Source organism: Varanus komodoensis, unplaced genomic scaffold (genome assembly GCF_004798865.1).
Source record: "Varanus komodoensis strain SLA01 unplaced genomic scaffold, ASM479886v1 scaffold18_3, whole genome shotgun sequence".
Taxonomy (NCBI): domain Eukaryota; kingdom Metazoa; phylum Chordata; class Lepidosauria; order Squamata; family Varanidae; genus Varanus; species Varanus komodoensis.
The window spans coordinates 1,641,668-1,659,915 of NW_025335549.1; the positions used below are offsets into that span (position 1 = coordinate 1,641,668).

At 44.5% G+C, this 18,248-nt stretch overlaps 1 protein-coding gene across 1 annotated transcript in view; it reads left to right on the forward strand.

The window, feature by feature from the left end:
- Positions 1-18,248, forward strand: part of AFF2 (AF4/FMR2 family member 2) — a 334,781-nt gene that overhangs the window by 41,083 nt on the left and 275,450 nt on the right. The window contains exon 3 of the mRNA XM_044427153.1: positions 7,667-8,557. Coding sequence (XP_044283088.1) covers positions 7,667-8,557 — 891 coding nt within the window. The remainder of the gene's footprint in view (positions 1-7,666; positions 8,558-18,248) is intronic.

The following is an 18,248-nucleotide window of genomic DNA, read 5'->3' on the forward strand; positions in this document are numbered from 1 at the left end:
GGTCCTGGGTTTATCCCCTAGCATGTCCAGGTAGAGCTTAAAAGGCTTTGGAGAACTGCTCCTAATCAGAATAGGCAAAACTTAACCTATAATCAGTAAAAACCTACTTCTTATGTAACACACACCATCCTTGGTCGTGTTGATAGCTGGAAAGACTACAGGACCATTCCTCAATCTGTTGCCATGTGGATGTTTTTGATCACAACTTGTGGCATTCCTAAACATTAGCCATGCTGGCTGGGAATGCTAGGAATTGTAGCCCAAATGTCTGGAGGACACCAGCTTGGAGAAGGTAGGACTACAGCAACAGATATCTTCCTTTGTCCAGTTTACAAAATGCAAGCACATTTCTGTCTGGTCCCCTTGTGTGTGTTTTCACCAGATGGATAGGTACAGATATAGTCACAAAGCTGAAATAGGCAGACTCTCAATGGAGCTTCATATATGCCTATCTGGATGCTGCCGTTTGGGTGTCTGTTTTTGCCCCATCGTGGGGTCTAGTGGTGGATTGCAACATTTCAAGATGCACAATGTCATGAATAAGACTTTCAAAACCAAATTTGTTAACACTCATGCCACCTACTGATCCTAATCATGTTTAGTGACACCTTAATTAAGGACAGGGACTGCAGGTGGCGCAGTGGTTTAAACCGCTGTGCTGCTGGCCTGGTAGATCGAAAGGTTGCTGGTTCGAATCTGCACAACGGAGTGAGTTCCTGTTGCTCCGTCCCAGCTCCTGCCAACCTTGCAGTTTGAAAGCATGCAAATGCAAGTAGATAAAAAGGTACCACTTCAGTGAGCAGGTAACAGCTTCAGTGAGCAGGTAACAGCGTTCTGTGCACTTCGGTGTTTAGTCATGCCGGCCACATGATCACAGAGACTGTCTGCGGGCAAATGCTGGCTCCCTTGGCTAGGAAACGGAGATGAGCACCGCCCCCTAGAGTCAGGCATGACTGGACTTAATGTCAAGGGGAAACCTTTACCTTTACGGACATTTTGGAGGGTTTCATTCACAGGGCTGCCATAAGTTGGCAGTGACCTGACAGCAAATAACCACACCACCAACAACAAATGCCTTTTGGATTTCAGCCTTCAAAGGAGAGGTAAGACCCAGTGCTGGAGTTATTAAAATTATTTCAGCCTTCCAGTCCCACAAGATGGTTGTGAAGATGAAATGGTGGGACCAGACCTTGTTCTGAGATCCTTGGAGGAAGGACTTGAGACCAAAAATCAGTCAATCAAACCAACCAACCAACCAACCAACCCCCACTGGTTTTCTTCTCCTTTGCTGACCCTCCAGTGATGCGAAACTGTAAGGCAAACCTGGACCTTCTAGATGAGAATTGCCCAAGGCTCTGCATCTCGCTGGCTTGATTTACACAAGTGCTGTGTCAGCAGTCTTGCAGGGAGGAATGGAAAGAAGACAAACAAGTGAGCAAGTGTTTGGCTTCTGCATTGTGATTCCTCCCAGTCCCTTAAGCACAATGGAATCTCCTTGTTTTAAATTGGGGTGATGGAGGGGTAGCTTTGGCTACTGCCCAAGTAGTTCATTGTACAGCTTGGATTGAAGGAGGTGGATCAGTTCACAAAGGACTTATTCTTGGCTTAAACAGAATGCACTTTTTAACACTAAAAATTACCAACTTGTGCTCTTTAAAAACCAGACAGACAGACACACAACAGTTTCTTGCATGCAAGGTGATTCCTCACCTGGCACAATTGATTAGTTTGCTAAATATTTACTTCAGTACGCAGCTACTTGTACAATCCCCAAAGGATACCAAAAAAAAAAAAGGGGGGGGGTGACAAAAGAAGGAAAAATGTATTTTATTCTCCTGTCTCCCTTTCCCAATAATGTTATACTGCTTAATGGAAATATAGAGGGAACACTCCCCTTCCACTCTTCCCCATCACATATTTGGTTGTGGAGAGGGATGTCACCCTTTAAAAGTGATTATCCATAGATTCAGAACTGAGCGAAGAATGTCTTCTTCGGGGAGTAAGTGGACTGAGTTTACAGAATGCAGGGTCACAAGATCTGGATATGAATCCTGGCTTAGCTGGCTTTCAAAGGGAATTAAAAATATTTGGGGAGGAGAACTCCATGAATGGCTCTTAGCACTGCTACCTGTATGGAAACTTCAGCATCAGGCACTGTGGCTTTTAGCACCAGCCATTGGGAAGTGGTAGGGTGAAATTATCAGCCTATGCCCTGCTTCTTTTTGGGACACCCCAGGAAGGCTTGTTGTAATAAACACAAAGGTGGACTACATGGATCCTTGGTCTGAGTCCTTCTAGATTTCTAAAACACCCCAACCTTATCCCAAAATTAAGCTCCTTTGAGGACACTTCTGCTAAGTAGGTCCTTGGAATTCATTAGTCCTTTTAGCAGTCCTTTTGGCACTGCTAAACTTGTGATGCAAATAAGCCAAGGCCTTTTAAAGGGAAAAACTTGCTGGAGGCTGGTCAGGCAAGGTATCCACTCCACGCATTAGCCTGAACTTTTCAGGAGCTAAACCTGGTGAGTTCATCACCGTGGCACCATAGACCATATCCCAGCTATGAGAGTTCAGCACCATAGACAGCTCCCTTGAAGTCCAGGCTGAAACCCAGAGAAGGTGCAGAACTCCACTGACATAGGAACCACCAGCATCAATAACTCGGGACAGAGGGCATGTTTTGCCTGCAGGGCAAATGTGTGCCTAGCAGGAGCAGGTTTCATCTCCTCTAAGGCTGCTGCTCCACAGAGTAGACCAATCATGTCACAGGACCAGGACAGCCATTCCTTGGATTTCATTTGAGGAGCAACATCTCCCCGCAAACACAAGCCCATACACACTATTTTCCTTTCCTTTCCTTAAAGAAGTAGTTCTAGAGCACAGATATGGACTGGAACCTTAGTATAATTAGTATGAGGCCTTTAAGACAGTGATCAACTTGCTCTAAAGTAAAAAAAAAATGACAAAAATATGTAGCTGCTTAAAAGGGATTTTAGGTAATGGCTGTTTGGGGCCTCTCTGTAAAGCATCATGTGTGCTGGCCATTGTTGTTTGGCTGTGGGAAACAATGAACTTCAGCCAAAAGGGACTTGAGAAGTCAGTATGAGATGATAAATCGATACCCCAGACTCACCTCTATGTGCCATATGGCCTGTCAGCAAGTCTGATTAGATGTTTTATTTTTTCATTTTTTATTGTATGAGTTAGTGGTGCAGGTTCAGGCAGGCCTTGCCCTTGGGGATCTCTTTGCTAAACTTTTGTTTATCAAGTTATCTCTAAGCATCACCCCCACCTTTGCACCTCTCTGACGCATCCCTCAAAGATCATGTGCTCTCTTGGTATTCCAGAGGGACTTCCTGCTCCTAGGCAGTCCCCTCAAAGACATTTCAAGTATAGATACCCCCAGCAGTTATATACATTTCCAGAGGCCTGCTTTACGTGATTCTAGCGAAAAACAGTGCTTGCAATTCCCGGAAGACCTTGTGCTTCTTGACAAGTTGATTAGTGGAGAAGATTTTTGCAGAACTTACAGAGAGATGCTAGCTTTGAATAAATTTAACCCTGCCTTGTCAATTACAGTTGCATTGATAGAAATGCTGACAACTGCTCCCCCATACGTTAATTTAAGCATCACTTATAATCACAGTTGGGAAGAAGCAGATCAATGATAGCCCTTAAATGAGCCAAGACTTTGCTACAAAACTTCCTTTCTCCTCTGGATGAAAATTGGGGGTATACTGCACTCTCCAAGATACATTTTCTTTTCTACTCCTGGCAGTCTTCTTGCAATTATACAAATATACAGCTGCTGTTACCTCCCTTTTTATCTGGCCAGTCAGGAATGAGATCATCTCTTGCAGGAGATTATGGTTTGGGGATCCCTTGGCCTATCAGCTGTGGGCTCCGTTTAGTCAAAGGATCACCATGTGTCCTGAATTGCCCCCTTGAGATGTTGCCGCTGCTCTTAGATGGACAAAGAAAGCAGGCGGAAGTCATGAAAGCAAGATCCATCTAGCACAATCATTTAACCATTCAGGGCACCTTTGGCACCTTTCTTGCGACATGGCACTATAATAATAAAATGTACCTTATTTATGTACTAGAACTTTTATATACCCTTCAATCAGCCACAGGCTCTCTGAATGGAGTACAGCGAAAAGAAAAACCATGGAAAAGCATAACAGAATGTAAATAAGTTTGGTATCGACTGAGATACCAACAGTACCAGAACAGTTAAATTTATTTATGTAAATCTTTTATAACCCATCCACCAGTTTGATGTCTCAGGACATCTTACAAGAAAGAATAAAACAGCAAAACAACACAGCATCCAGCAATCAAGGTAAAAACTCCAGTTAAATGCATAAATACATAACAAACCACAATTAACCCATAAGTAATACTAATAAACAATAAAAGTCAGAGAAATGATAATTATTCTACAGTACTACCAATGACAATATGAATAGAAACCTGTATAAAATGTTATAACCATATTTAACAGTTAAAACACCGGGGAAACAAAAAGATGTTAGCCTGGCACCAGAAGGTGTAAAGGATCAGCACCAAGTACACCTCTCTGGGGAGATGACTCCACAGTTAGGGTGCCACAGCTGAAAAGCCCTTGTCATTTCCGCCTTCCTTGCATCTTTTAAAGAATCACAGTAGATTATCTTAAGTTCCATGTAGGCATATATGGGAGGAGACATTCCTCCAGATATCCATGTCCTGAACCATTTAAGGCTTTATATGGCAATGTGAGCACGTTAAAGCAGGCCTGGACTTCAACTGGTTACCGGTGAATATGACAAAGGACTGGGGTTATGTGTTCTTGTCTGCCAGTCCTTGCCAGCAGACAAGCAGCCCTATTTTGTACCCTGTTCAGAGGGTGCATGACCCTAAATACTCATTGCTTGAGATCAATGGCAAGGAAGGACTATAGTCTTCAGGCCCAGCTGATGAGCTTTCCAGAAGAACTGGCTAGCCAGTGCAAGAAACTGGAGGTAGAAGTGGATTGGCCCTTGGGAACTCGCTTTGAACTCTGAGTCTTCACATTATCTTGAAGACGGCTGAGATTCAGACGGGTTGTCCCAGTTCAAATGGAGCCAGCAAGCTCCCCTTCCATACCTCTTCAGTCCGAGGACGCTACTCTCCCATTATCTGACTCTGAGGAGGACTCCCTGCCATTTCTCCTGTCTCTCAGCCATGAAGGAACATGAGATTGCCAAAACAGACTCTGGCTGTGTAAGAACCACAGGGACAAAGTCGCCAAAAGGCAGGTTCTACTGGCCTTCTTAGACCGGCCATAGTATTTTGCTATGACAACAGCTCCCCAGGGGAGGATACTCCAACCTGCTCTTCTTACATGGTGCTCTCCAAGGTGCTGATGTGGCTCCTACCTTGCCTTGCCTTGCCTGACCCCAAACAGGCAGTGAACTCCGTGTTACAATCTGCCTCCTCACAGTCTCATGCCTAGTTGGGACACCCTTGCCCTGATCCAGCAGTGCAGATTTTAGTTAGGAAATAATATGGGATTGTGATCTCATATGGATGTGGAAAAGTTGCAAAAGACTTGAATGAGTTTGAATTCCTAAAACTCTGAACTACGGATTCCACACCAGACTGGCTTTTCTGTAGTCATGCAAATTCTGGGGATTTTGCAGACTTTTGGTTTATGTGTTTGCATTTATTTAGTTTGCATTATTTGCCTCAAAGGATTTGCACACTTATGGCAGTCTGAATTTGAGCAAGTTTGTGCAAATGTGTAGAAGAGTGTTTGTGCAAAATCTGAATCCATCAGTGAACTGATGATTGAATAAAAGGGGCCCGACAATCTGCAAAACATAAATGGATTGGATTGTACAATGTCTGCCCATTCCTGTTATTTCATATAAGTGCTGAAAGCTGGAAGCAAAAATGGAAAGGTGATCAAATGAATAGTTAATGTTTTTCATTTAAAAGAGAAAAAGCTAAATTACCTTAATAGCAATCATAGCTGAAAAATGCATTTATTGAAGAGTTTGTCTTACCATTGTGTTATCATTATGTTTTAATATGCTTAATGTATTGTAAGCCACCTAGGAAGACCTCAGCAGTTATAGGCAGCCTATACATATGTGTATCAATAAATATAAATAAATAAATTAGGCTTCCGCAGGCTATTCTCACCTTCTCCAGCATTTCTTTACAGGTATTCTGAAGGTTTCCCCAGTAGATTCTCACCTCTCCATTGGGGATTAACTATAGCTATTGCTCAAATGCAGACTTTGACCATTAATTGAGTAGTGAACTCATATTAAAAGGTTATCTGTGTGCACACTATTTTAAATGCATGTTTGGAGAGGAGGGGGCCAGATGGAGTAGAAACAGCCTGAGATGTAAAGCAGAAAACTGAAAAGATGAAAACATAATGTCAACAATGAGTCAGAATGTGCTTAATAATTGCAGCACTTTACAGCAAATAACTGTGCATCATTGATTTGCAAAACACATGCTGCACAGTTCCAGAAAGCAGAGTAGAACAGATCTTAACAAGCACAGCCAACAACTGTATATCTTTCTTTGGGAGGAAAAAAATTATTTTCTTAAGTGCTCCTTTAGAAGATAGCTGTCAAACTACCAAGCTGGCCAATAGCCAGAGACCCTACAAAACCATGTTACAACGACCCATGCAGGGGAGAAAAATAAACAATTGAAAAGCCCTTTCAAGTTCTATTTCTCACAATGTAATGAAACAGTCAGCCATTAGTTTTGTCTCCATCTTCTTGCAGAATAGTTTGCCTGTTGCCCGAAATGCAAGCATGTACTCTGGAGGTGCAGAACCTGTGTATTCCCAGGGCTGAATTCCATTTTGAAGAAGCTCTTGGAGGCTGCATTTGGGGGTGGGGGCAGGCCCAGAATATCTGCATATTTTAGCTCAAAGCTCTTACTGCAAGTAACCAAGGCTTCAGTTTTAGAATAGGGGAGAGATGTCACAAAAGTCAGAAACCCCCCAAATGATCAGTGCTTGAGGGACAGGAGCATGGTCCTCTGGGGAAGTCTTAAGGGGCAAATCTATGAGGCCAGATTTGCCCCCTGGGAGGGCTAAATTTGGCTCCCAAGCTTGAGTTTTTGCACTGGTCTTCCACACACTTTTCTCATGTCTAGGTTGACAACTCAAAGGCCCGCCTGTATCTCTGAACACAGAGGTACTTGAACCTATAGCTGGACAAAATAGGACATTGCACACCCTCAGAGCAGGCCTGGCTTTTTCAGAGTTGGAAATTGACAGATCACTTGGATGCTTGAGATTCAAGCCAAACCCTTCTTGTTCTGCAAATTATATCACCGTTTTTAAAAGTGCTAGTCAAGACACCTCGATCACATTAAAAGTGAGGGGTTACAGGAATAGGTTTCTGGCCATGCACCAAGGATGGCTGCCCGTGTTCAGCAACTAGTATGGCAGTGCAATACTATTGGCATAAATAGGCAGACCAGGTTGGCATAAATTTGATAAACTGAGTTCAGAGCTGAGGGAGACTATGAAGGCCACAGAGCTCTCCTCCACATATATCCAGACATCATGAGTGGAGAACACTCATATTCCAAGCATTTTTTCTGTCCGGCCACACTGCTACTCCTATCTGGGATGTTTTCTCTCTTAACCTAATCTTCTCTTTATTTTTTAGACTAACAAAGGTGATGCCCTGGCCAACCGTGTCCAAAATACATTGGGGAATTATGATGAGATGAAGGATTTGCTGACCAACCATTCTAACCAGAGTCACCTTGTAGGCATCCCAAAGAACTCAGTGCCACAGACCCCAGTAGATAAAACTGAGCAGAGCTTTTTCCCAGAACAAAGAAACCGGATGATCCCACCCCACCAGGTCACGGGGCACTCCTCAGCATCCATGCCTCCCCCTACTTCCATATCAACCAGTTCCAGTTTGCTGCACAGTCATCAAAGCAGCAGGAAATCCAGGACTGATTGGTCCCGTGGCAATCATGGCTCCAGCAGTGGCCAGCCAAGTCAAACTGGTAGTCAGCAAAGTCGGACAAAACACAGCTCTTCTCATGAGCCGCCGCAAGGCAGGTACGAGGACCTTTTTGCCTGTCAGGGTGATGCGCATAAAACCGGAGGAGGCGAGGAAGCCAACACGCCGCCGTCGTCCTCACACTCGAGAAGACACAACCATTCAAAGGCAACCGTTGCAGAGCACTCGTATAAAGAAAGCAACCATTCGAAGTCTCCAGTGGATCTTGAGTTTCTGGGCCATGGACCGGGATCTCCACTCCCTTCCACATCTTTATTGTCAGCAAACAACAGTCTTTCAGCACCAAACTTTCCTCCAGGACTTCACTGTAAGAGTAGCATGACCCAGCAAAAGCCCACTGCGTATGTTCGGCCAATGGATGGCCAGGACCAGGTTCCAAATGACTCACCTGAACTGAAGCCACCAGCAGAAATTGAAGGTGTATATGGAAACCAAACCTTTGGAAATCTGCTGGAAGGAAAGACTGCCGGAGCAGGAGTGAAGAACAAATTACCAAAGCTTACCATTCCTCCAGCGAATGAAGTAAGTCTTATTTTTCCCCCTGTTACAGCATTTTAGGATGCCATGCTTCTTCAATTTCCTATTAGACTGCCAGTCTCTTAATCCCAATATATTATTACCTTTTCCAACAGCCACCCAAGAAATATGGATGTATAAGACATTTGCTTCAGTTCATTAATGGCCAGAATTTATCCTGTTTGCAGCTCCTGCAATCTGTAGCCAAAGTTTATACCTTTCCACACATGCAGTGCAGCTCTCAATGCAGGGGGTGAGGGTGTACATGTCAAATAATACAAGGAAAGCATACTCCTTTTAAGAGTACACTCAAAGATAATCTAATCAATGAGAGAAGGTTATATACTTTGGAAGATGCACCTAAGTACACCTCACATGAAAAGACAAGACAAAAGCATGTGTTCTGATCAGGCCAGAGTTGAACTGAGCTTTCAGGTGGAACACAGAGAACTTTTATGGGCTCTGGCTTTGCTGACTTCTTAATCCCTACTGAGGAAATGGTGGCTGCAGCTCGAGAGATAGACCTGTGTCGGGGTCATGCAAGAAAAGCAGAGGAACTCCACTGTCCCTCTGCTGCATTTGTAGGGGATCTCACTACAAATTGCGCTTGGCTAGAGGCACTTGGGCTGCAGGAAGGAGCAGGAAGCAAGTTCCTTCCACTCCACATCCTCCTCCTCATACTGCTATTAGTAGCCACATTGCTACTGGTGGGAGCATGTCACTGCCTCCACTTACTTGCTGAGTCTGCAGACTAACCCTTACTAGCAGCTGCCCTTTGGAGGAAGGGTTCCCCAGGAAGGCTTGCGACTGGGTGTCCCTCAAGTACTCTAAGTAAGGTGGTGGTGGGGAGAAAAGGGGGAATGGCAAATCTATACCAATGGGAACTGGATCTCTCTTCCTAAAGGCAGATTCAGGCCTTTTCTTGCCCCTCTCTTCCCTAATCCAGCTCCTAATGGAATATTACTAACCTCTGAGGAAAGATGGGTGAACCAGCCAAAATTCAGTCACTGAACTGCCAGAATTCCCTCTTAAAGCTCATTACGAGTCCGTATCAGACTGCAAACTCAGTTTTTATTCTTGCAACATGAACATCTGTGCATAGTTTCCTAAATGTATGCATCAGTGGTGCACATCATTGAAATATATGCATTCTTCTCCCATGTGTGCATTTTCAAAACTGAGCATTTCAATGCATGTTTTTTTCAAAGGTGCACATACTGTCAAATACATTTGGGGGTGGGGGTCTGTTAATCACATTGCAAGCTTGGAAATGCATCAACTTGAAATGCAGATTGTGTCTGAGTGCATGTGCAGTCAGTCTAGAAAGTGCAAACAGTGTAGTTCCTATTTTAAAAAATGAACCGAAACAAATTTCTCCTACAGTGGTTGAGCAAACTTGTTTTTCGTATCTCCTGTTGCAAAAGCAAGTGATCCACTTGATGTGCTGCTGTATATTGGTTGGGGTCAGGATGGGAGAACCAGGGCTGCTCAAGCTTGCTGAAACTCTCTGAACTGCCCTTCGAGGTTTGGCTTGGCTTGGCTTGGCTTGGCTTGCTCCGCTCCTTCTTGGTGACCTGTTTTATTCAATCTGCTGAAAGGGGTGAAGTGTGTATTTTCCCAAAGGTATCTTTCCCTCATTAGGAAAGTGAAAAATATGGTTTGGCTCCTTTTACTTCCCTGGTCCACAGGTGATCATAATTCTGGATGTGGACACAAGTCTGGGAATGTGTGATCATTTTATACATTTTTGGAGAATACATGCTTTCTGTTTGTTATGAACGGCATTATTTTCACAGATTCCCAATTTTGGGGGGCAGTGATCAGGAACTGGCTGTTCGGAAGTAAATGTGAAGGAAACCTTACCTTCAGTGAAATAACTGTATGACTGGACTGTTTATTTCATTTCTGCTAGAAATGTTCTGAATTCCAGGAATCTGATCTCTTTCCATTAAATCCACATTATTTATGACTGGTATGATTTTAAAGGACAGTGTTCTCACCTCTTCCTAGATCAAAAGCTTGGAAGTGCTGAGGATCACCCCACGATGCACCATGGGCCAGGCGTGGGCGTGTGCAGCAGCCACCCCACTGCCACGGGCACCCTCTGTTCTTCGGTCCCTCTTCCTAGGAGCAAACCTGTCTCTCTCCAGTTGTTTGGCCCAGTGGGGATTTCTTGCTTGCTGAGTTGCTAGTGTTGTGCCATTTGTTAGAACTCTTAATCTCAGGTACCAAAATGTTGACTCTCTGAGCAAAGGATGCCTCTCATTTCCAGTCCATAGGTGGTAAACCTGTTTGCATCTCTCCTGGTGCAGTGGCTGAGGCATCTTTTGAACCGCCAGTAAGAGGGTTGAGGACCAATGAGTTTTTCTAGTATATCTTTAATCCAACACATTGTTGCACATTTGGGAGATGATAAATGGAGGGCAGCCTTCCTTGCAGGACAAATGAATGCACAGCAGACAACTGGGAGCTGAGTATACTGTAATGCTGAGTGTGTGTGCTGCAAAGCGACTGCTGAAATGAGGACCGGGGTGTCTCTTCCCAACTGGGCTGCATTAAATGTTAAGCTAATTTAAGCCCCATTTGTTTCAGTGGGACTCCTCGAAGTAGGGACACACATTGTATAGAACCCACTGGAAGGTTTTCATGTAGTGCCCATTATTTCATGGCAGCTGCGTTTCATTAGCCTGGCCGGACTGTGAAAACTAGGCAGAGGGTTTCAAGGAGCTAGAAAGCACAATGAATGGATGATGTTTCAGTTGGTGCTTGGCAAAGTCTCAGTTGCTCTGTAAATCCAAACTATGCTAGAATCAGAAATTCTAGCAAAAAGGAAGATGTTTCGTGCTTTGCTTGTTTGGTTCCCACCTACAGTTCTGCATAATTTTCAAAATACTAGAATGTGCATGCAATTAAGGCTTTTCTAGTGGCTGGCCCTGAGAAATTTTGTGTACCTGTGATCAATACTTTAATCTGTAATTAAAGATAGTATGGTAATATCTGAAGGTTGTATCTCTGTTGTTGTTGTTGAGCTGAAATGTTCAAAGAGGTTGCACTTCAAGGATGCTTGGAAATTCTGAATAACTTGTCCTTATTTGAGAAGCCATTTTTGTCTGGTTCTCCATGGAGGTTCACAGAATTATTCCATGGAGAATTAATAGTATAATCCTGTTCACATGTTCTTTACTTCAGGCCACAAGATGTCTTGACTACCTTTGGGTATGACCAAATAGCCTTAAGCCAAAGTTGTGTTTTGAATGGTTACTACCATTCATTCAGTCATTGGTTCATCTCATTCATTACAATTGTGTTCTGCCCAACAGTGGAAGCTCTTTGCGAGACTCAGGATTAATGGAAAACCTTTATGATTCAAGCATTTAAAACAGGGTACAAACAAGATAAATCAATAAATAATAAAACTAACTTAAAATGCCCCATCACAGAGGAATGCCTTAACCTGGCACTGAAAAGATGACATTTGGGTATGCATATATATATGTGTGTGTGTGTGTGTGTGTGTGTGTGTGTATGTATGTATGTATTTATTAAAACATTTTTATGCCGCCCCATTCGCCGAAGCCTCGGGACGGCTTACAACACTAGATAAAACAATAAGTTAAAATATCCATATAAAATGATCATAATTTAAAACATGCATTATAAAATAAGCCGCCCTGGCCAGATAAAATTCAGTTGTATTAGCATTTAAAATGTTGCTTAAATAAAAAGGTCTTTGCCTGGCGCTGAAAAGCAAATAACGACGGTGCCAGGCGGACCTCTCTGGGGAGCGCATTCCATAACTTAGGCGCCACTGCTGAGAAAGCCCTCCTCCGAGTACTCACCCTCCTAATTTCCTTCATGGAGGGTTCCCGGAGGAGGGCCTCTCCCGCCGATCTCAGGGGGTGACTGGGCAAATATGGATGTAAGCGCTCCTTCAGGTAACTAGGACCCAAGCCGTTTAGGGCTTTATAGGTCATCACCAACACCTTGAATTGGGCCCGTGCCCAAGGTCCATGTGCCTCTTCCTTATAGTTCTTTGAAGTAAAATCAGATGTAGACTGGACACCTTTTCGAATAGAGGACTGTTCCCTACCAGCTCTTCCAAACAGAGGGCTTTCCTCTGTAAAACAAGATACTTGGCCACAACGACAGGGATGGCTTCATTTTCTTGCGCACACCAAAAGTCAATAAGTACATAAAACGTTATTGTGGAAGTGATGTGTGCTTCCTAAGGGAGAGAGGAGACTGTGCTCAGTCATTTCGGTAACATTGCATTTGCCACCTTCATTTTTGTAAAACAAGCCTCTAGTCCTCATGACTGTGTATGAAAACATGGAGGCCAAATCTTTGAAGCTAGGAGGGGGTCACTCAGGAATTCTTCATGATTAAGTGCTGGGCATGGTGCTCAGCCCTTCTGCCTCCCAGGGCTCTCAGAAATGGAATATATTCCAAAAGTAAGCATAATATATTCAAGTTGCATGATACAGTTTCCTGCAGAAGCTTTGTTACTCTAGTGCTGAATCTGCCTTTGTCTAGTATTGTGTGCGCTTGGCCTGGAATAGGAGCAGCTCTCCAAAGAAAGCTGTGTGGCATAAAACTTGTGTCGTTATTTTGCTTTTAGGGGGTTCTCAATAACGTGCTGCATACGTAACACTTACCTCCAAGTGGACTGAAATAACAGGACTTGCTGATCAGAGTTCCCAAAGTATCTATTTCATAGTTGGTAATATCAAGGGTAAGCAATGATGCATTCTTAGGGTACTTAATTACAAAAGGTCAGCGTCTTTCCCTCCCCTTTTTTTGGAAAAGGGGGAATAATTGTTTTGAGCCAATAATTTGCTCGACTGCTTTAAAGAAGAAGGAAAAAAAAAAACCCTTGCCATTATTTATTAACATTCCAGAGGGCAACAAAGAGTGATGTGTTTTGCAGGAGAGCTTGGAATAATTTTCTGGGAACAGCATCTGAAAACTGTAAAAAGGCCTATTTATATCAAGTGGAAGTGGAGGGTTTCTTGCAGATGGTGTTTTATTAGAAAAATGTATTTGTTAATAAACGTAGCTTTGTACAAGATTGCTTTACAGATGTTTCTGTTTATTTTTACCTTGGGTTAAAAATCTGCTGAAGTAGTCTGTAGCAATTTGTCACCAGTATTGTTTGGCAAGGAAATAATTGCATGCAAAGAAAATAATGAGGTTGCAAAGGCAAATAAATGTGTTCACTCTCTCTGTCTATTAAAAACTAAAACAAATCCATTAAGAAATCTGAATGAGAAGTTTTAAGTCAGAGAGCAGGAGAACACTGTGGGGTGTTTACAGCGTGCGGCAAACATGGGTTACTTACAACTTAAGAACTTGGATCTAAAGAGGTGTGATCAGAAGGAGAAAATGTATTAGTGCTGCTCTGTGAATTTTGTGTAAGCATTAGAGGAGTGTGCATGGCAAAACGTACTTTGTGCTTGGTGCTCCCCTATAAGTGGTTGCACAAGCCCTCAAGTAAGGGTGCATCTGGCCATCTTCAGGACCCCAGCCCAGCCCTCTGGGGTTTCCAAGGTGTGTGGATCCTACCTTCGGGCCAGGTCATTCACATACTCGAAGATCGAAATGTCTCTCTAACAGCTGAGTACTACCTGTATGAGCTTCAGGCGGCAATATGCTGGTGTTTCTGATCATTTTTCTTTGCATCTCAGCCCCATCCAATTTGTCATTGGCCAAAACCCTTTTGCCTTGGCATCCAAGAATTTCTCCAAATAAAGTTCAGCTCTGGGGTTGAAGGGGTTCCCCAGTCCTTCACCGGAGGAAAACACTTCATAGGTCAACACCACAATGTTGTGCTAACCAACAAGCACTGTGCAAGTAGGAGTAGCCCTGGCAGTAGCATATTAGATTCTTATCCTGCCTTTTCCTCTTTTTCGCGCCATATTGTCCTCACAGCAACAACCCTGTGAGGTGGCTCAGGCTGAGGATGACTAACTCTCTTCACGGACAAGTGGGGACTAGAACCTGGATCTCCCTGCTCCCCAGTATGGTGGGCTCAGCACCACACTCCGTTAATGCGCAATTCTTCCCCACAAAACGTTAGTGCTGGCTGACTCATCTCGCAGAAGAGCTGGAGAAGACTTCTCTCTGGACGGCGCTGTAATGCAACAGCATCAGCACACAAATGTTGTCCAAATGTGAGCAGACAATTTTTCATAGCACAGCATGACAGAGTGGCGGGGGCTGCATTACGGCATGAGAAGCATGGTCAGCAGGTAATATATGTTCACCATCTGTAGCATATAAGCTCCGGTGGGCCATAAAATGTCTTAAAAAGAGCCTTGTACAAATGGGAGAATTTATCTGGGATCGAGGGGCCCTTTTTTGCCTGCGACATTCTTTTGGTAAGTCAAGGCTTTGCACTAGCCCAAGGGGCACCTTTGGATGGAAGCCAAATATGCCAGAATATAGATCAAGGAATGATCTCATGGGAAAGTCTCTTGCATGGGGGAATCATCAAAAGTCTGGGTCAAACAGCATATTATGTTCATTCCTCAGTTTGGAACTGAACTGTTGTTTTAACTTCAAGTAGTTTTGGTGGTGGATCAGGTTGGAGGGGGCAGCACATGCTTGTGGTCCTGATGCCCCCCCCTCCCTGAAAAAAGAATGCTTCTGTTTCCATTGTGCAAAGCTCAGCTGTAAATGCACAGCTTCTGCTATGAATGTGTCAGAATCTATGCATCTGTTACTAAAATCTCACGGTTGCATCTCTCGGTTGGGGCTAAGAGCATTTTGAAACATCAGGTCTGTTCAACTCACTACATGCAAGATCGAGACCAATGGAGCCACCTGCAATGGTGGTGCTGGCTCCAGGCTTTTGAGGAGAGGTGGACAGGAGACCCTCAAAGAAGCCCTCGCCCTCTCTGATCATAGCTCCTCACCACCACTGTCCATAGGTGCTGTGGCTTCTCCTTGTTTTCCTCTTGCTACCATGGGCTCGCTTGCCAGGCAGAGAGCCAGGGAGTGAACAAGCAGGAACTTCTGCAGATCTCACTACTGCTCTTTTCTGGTCTTGGGCAGAAGGTGGGTCCTAAGCTGGCTGCAATGGAGCAACTCCAGGGGCCTCTTTTCCATGTGCTTCTGCAAACGTGTGGGCCTTTGATGGCCATGGAATGGCATGAGGGCAACAACAATATGAGGTACTGCCCAGTACCGGAGAGAGAAGAGCATCTTTACATTCCTTCAGAACACCATGGTGGTGATGCCTGTTGAATTAGCAAGGGGCCATCCTTAAAAAGGCCTTGCTTCAGATGCAAAGGCCATGCAGCTCAGATGGTGGGCAGGCTCCAAAGGAGGTCTTACTGGAAGCAGTTTTGTATGGGAGCAGGCAGTCCTTCCTGTAACCTAGGCCCAAGTCATCTGGGTCTTCAAAAAACTCTTTGAAACTAGCACTTTGAATTGTGCCCAGAAGCAAACCGTGAGCTCCTTAAGCAGTAACAGCATGTGCTCTGTTACAAGCCTGTCTTCAGCCAGGCACTACATCGAATGCAGATCCTTGAACACACAGGAGAGACCACTCTGTCCCCAGTTCCAGCAGTCACTGAGCTTAAATTCACCATTTTGATAGACTTTGGTGCATTTACTCTTTTTTAGAGAATGCATGCTTACATGCCATTTTGCATGCACTGATTCTTCAGCATGGTCTTTTGCATTTTCCACTTGGCTGCCAAGTAAAAAGTATGGAACATGCTGATCACAGAAAAAGATTTATCTGGTCTGTAGGAACTCTGGAGCTATTCAGTAGGAAAACATACACACACCCCCTAGGAAATATTCCAGTGTGTGTGTGTGTGTGTGTGTGTGTGTGTGTCTGTTTTAAGGAGCACATGAGTTCTGGCAAGTATTTTGACTACATGGTTCAGGACCCCTTTTCTGCTTTTAAGACAGGATGTAAGATGATTCTTCTGCAATGGTGGTTCTCATGTCGTGCTTCAGGGACTTGGAACCTTCTTAGGGATTCTCATTGAAAAAATCATCTGTGCTGGACATGCTTCCTTGAACAAACAGCTGGTTCATACCAGACTAGTCTTCCTCTGCAACAGGCAGGTCCAAGGAATGCATCGGAATTGGTTGAGCAACATTAAAGTGCATCTGAGCACATGCTCTGCTTCATGTTTAGCACTGAGCCCATTGTGTACCTACCTGGAAGACCCACTGTGCTTTCAAGGGCCAGCTGACAAAATAAAAATATGCACTGGGCCATTAAACTGGACATGCTTTAAGTGACTGTCCGGGCTGGTCCAGTGGTCTGGGCCTGCCTGAACGGAGTATGTACCCTGAAACATGCTGCAGAGCCCTCTGCAAGGTGTGGTTGTTTATCACATTCCTGTAGCACTCGATCGTTCTCTGGGTGATGCTCTGGATCCCTCATGGGATTCCCCCAAAGCAGTACAATGAAAAACCATTGCTCCCCCCACTGATTCCTACGGCCGTTATGCTGTTTGCTTAATGAGGTTAGCAGGAGGGGAAATCCGTGATCATCATTTATTGAACACTGTTCTGGGCATATGACGATGCGATTGGATTCTCTTCTTGTCACTAGAGGGCATTCGATGCTGAAAGTGACCTTCTGGTCTTTCCAGGGAGTTCTTCAGGTAGCCCCACTTCTGTCACAATGAGCATGCCTTAAATCGAGGGAAGAAAGAGTTTACACAGTCCCCATTATAATCAAATCAACAAGTCATAATGGACTTGCTTCATCTGTCTATAACCGCTTCAGCAGCAGGATCTCCAAATTTAAGAGTATTCACCTAGACTTGAAGGCAAAGAAAAGAAAGGTGGATAGACGAAGCAGACGCAGTGGATGTGGTATACCTGGACTTCAGCAAGGCCTTTGACAAAGCGCCCCATGATATCCTGGTGGAGAAACTGAGGCGTTTTGGGATACACCAAAGCACTGTCCGGTGGATTAGGGCACAGTTGCCTGACTGAAAGCAGAAGGTAACCATTAGCGGGGAATCATCGGGATGGCGGCCAGTGACAAGTGGGCTCTGTCCTGGGGCCGATCCTGTTTAATCTTTTCATTAACGACATGGAAGAAGGGGTGAACAGTCTGCTGATCAAATTCGCAGACGACACTAAAACTGGAGCAGTGGCCACAACTGAGGAGCAGGTACTCCAGATCCAAAAGGATCTAGACAGACTATGGAAGTGGGCAGGAGACAACAGGATGGCGTTCAATGTGGATAAGTGCAAGGCCTTGCACTTGGGGTATAAGAATGGGTTTCATAAGTACAGGTTAGGGGACGAGTGGCTGGAGAGCAGCACTTGTGAAAGGAACCTCGGGGTGCTGGTTGACTACAGGCTGAACATGAGCCAGCAGTGTGAAGTGGTGGTCAAGAGGGCGAATGCCACCCTTGGTTGCATAGCCAGAAGTGCAGCGTAGGGCCACAAGGATGGTGGCCAGTTTGCAGGGAAATGAGGCAAGACTGAAGGCATTGGGTCTTTTTGGCCTGGAAAAAAGGACACGCCGAGAGGATCTGTTGGCGACACACAGGTATGTGAGGGGGTGCCACACAGAGGTGGGTCATGACCTTTTTTCCCCTGTAGTGGAGGGCAGGATGAACTCCAATGGAGCAAAGCTCAGGGAACCAAGATTTAGGGTGGATGCCAGGAAGCACTTCCTGACACTTAGGACCCTGAGGGTGTGGAATGGGCTTCCCCG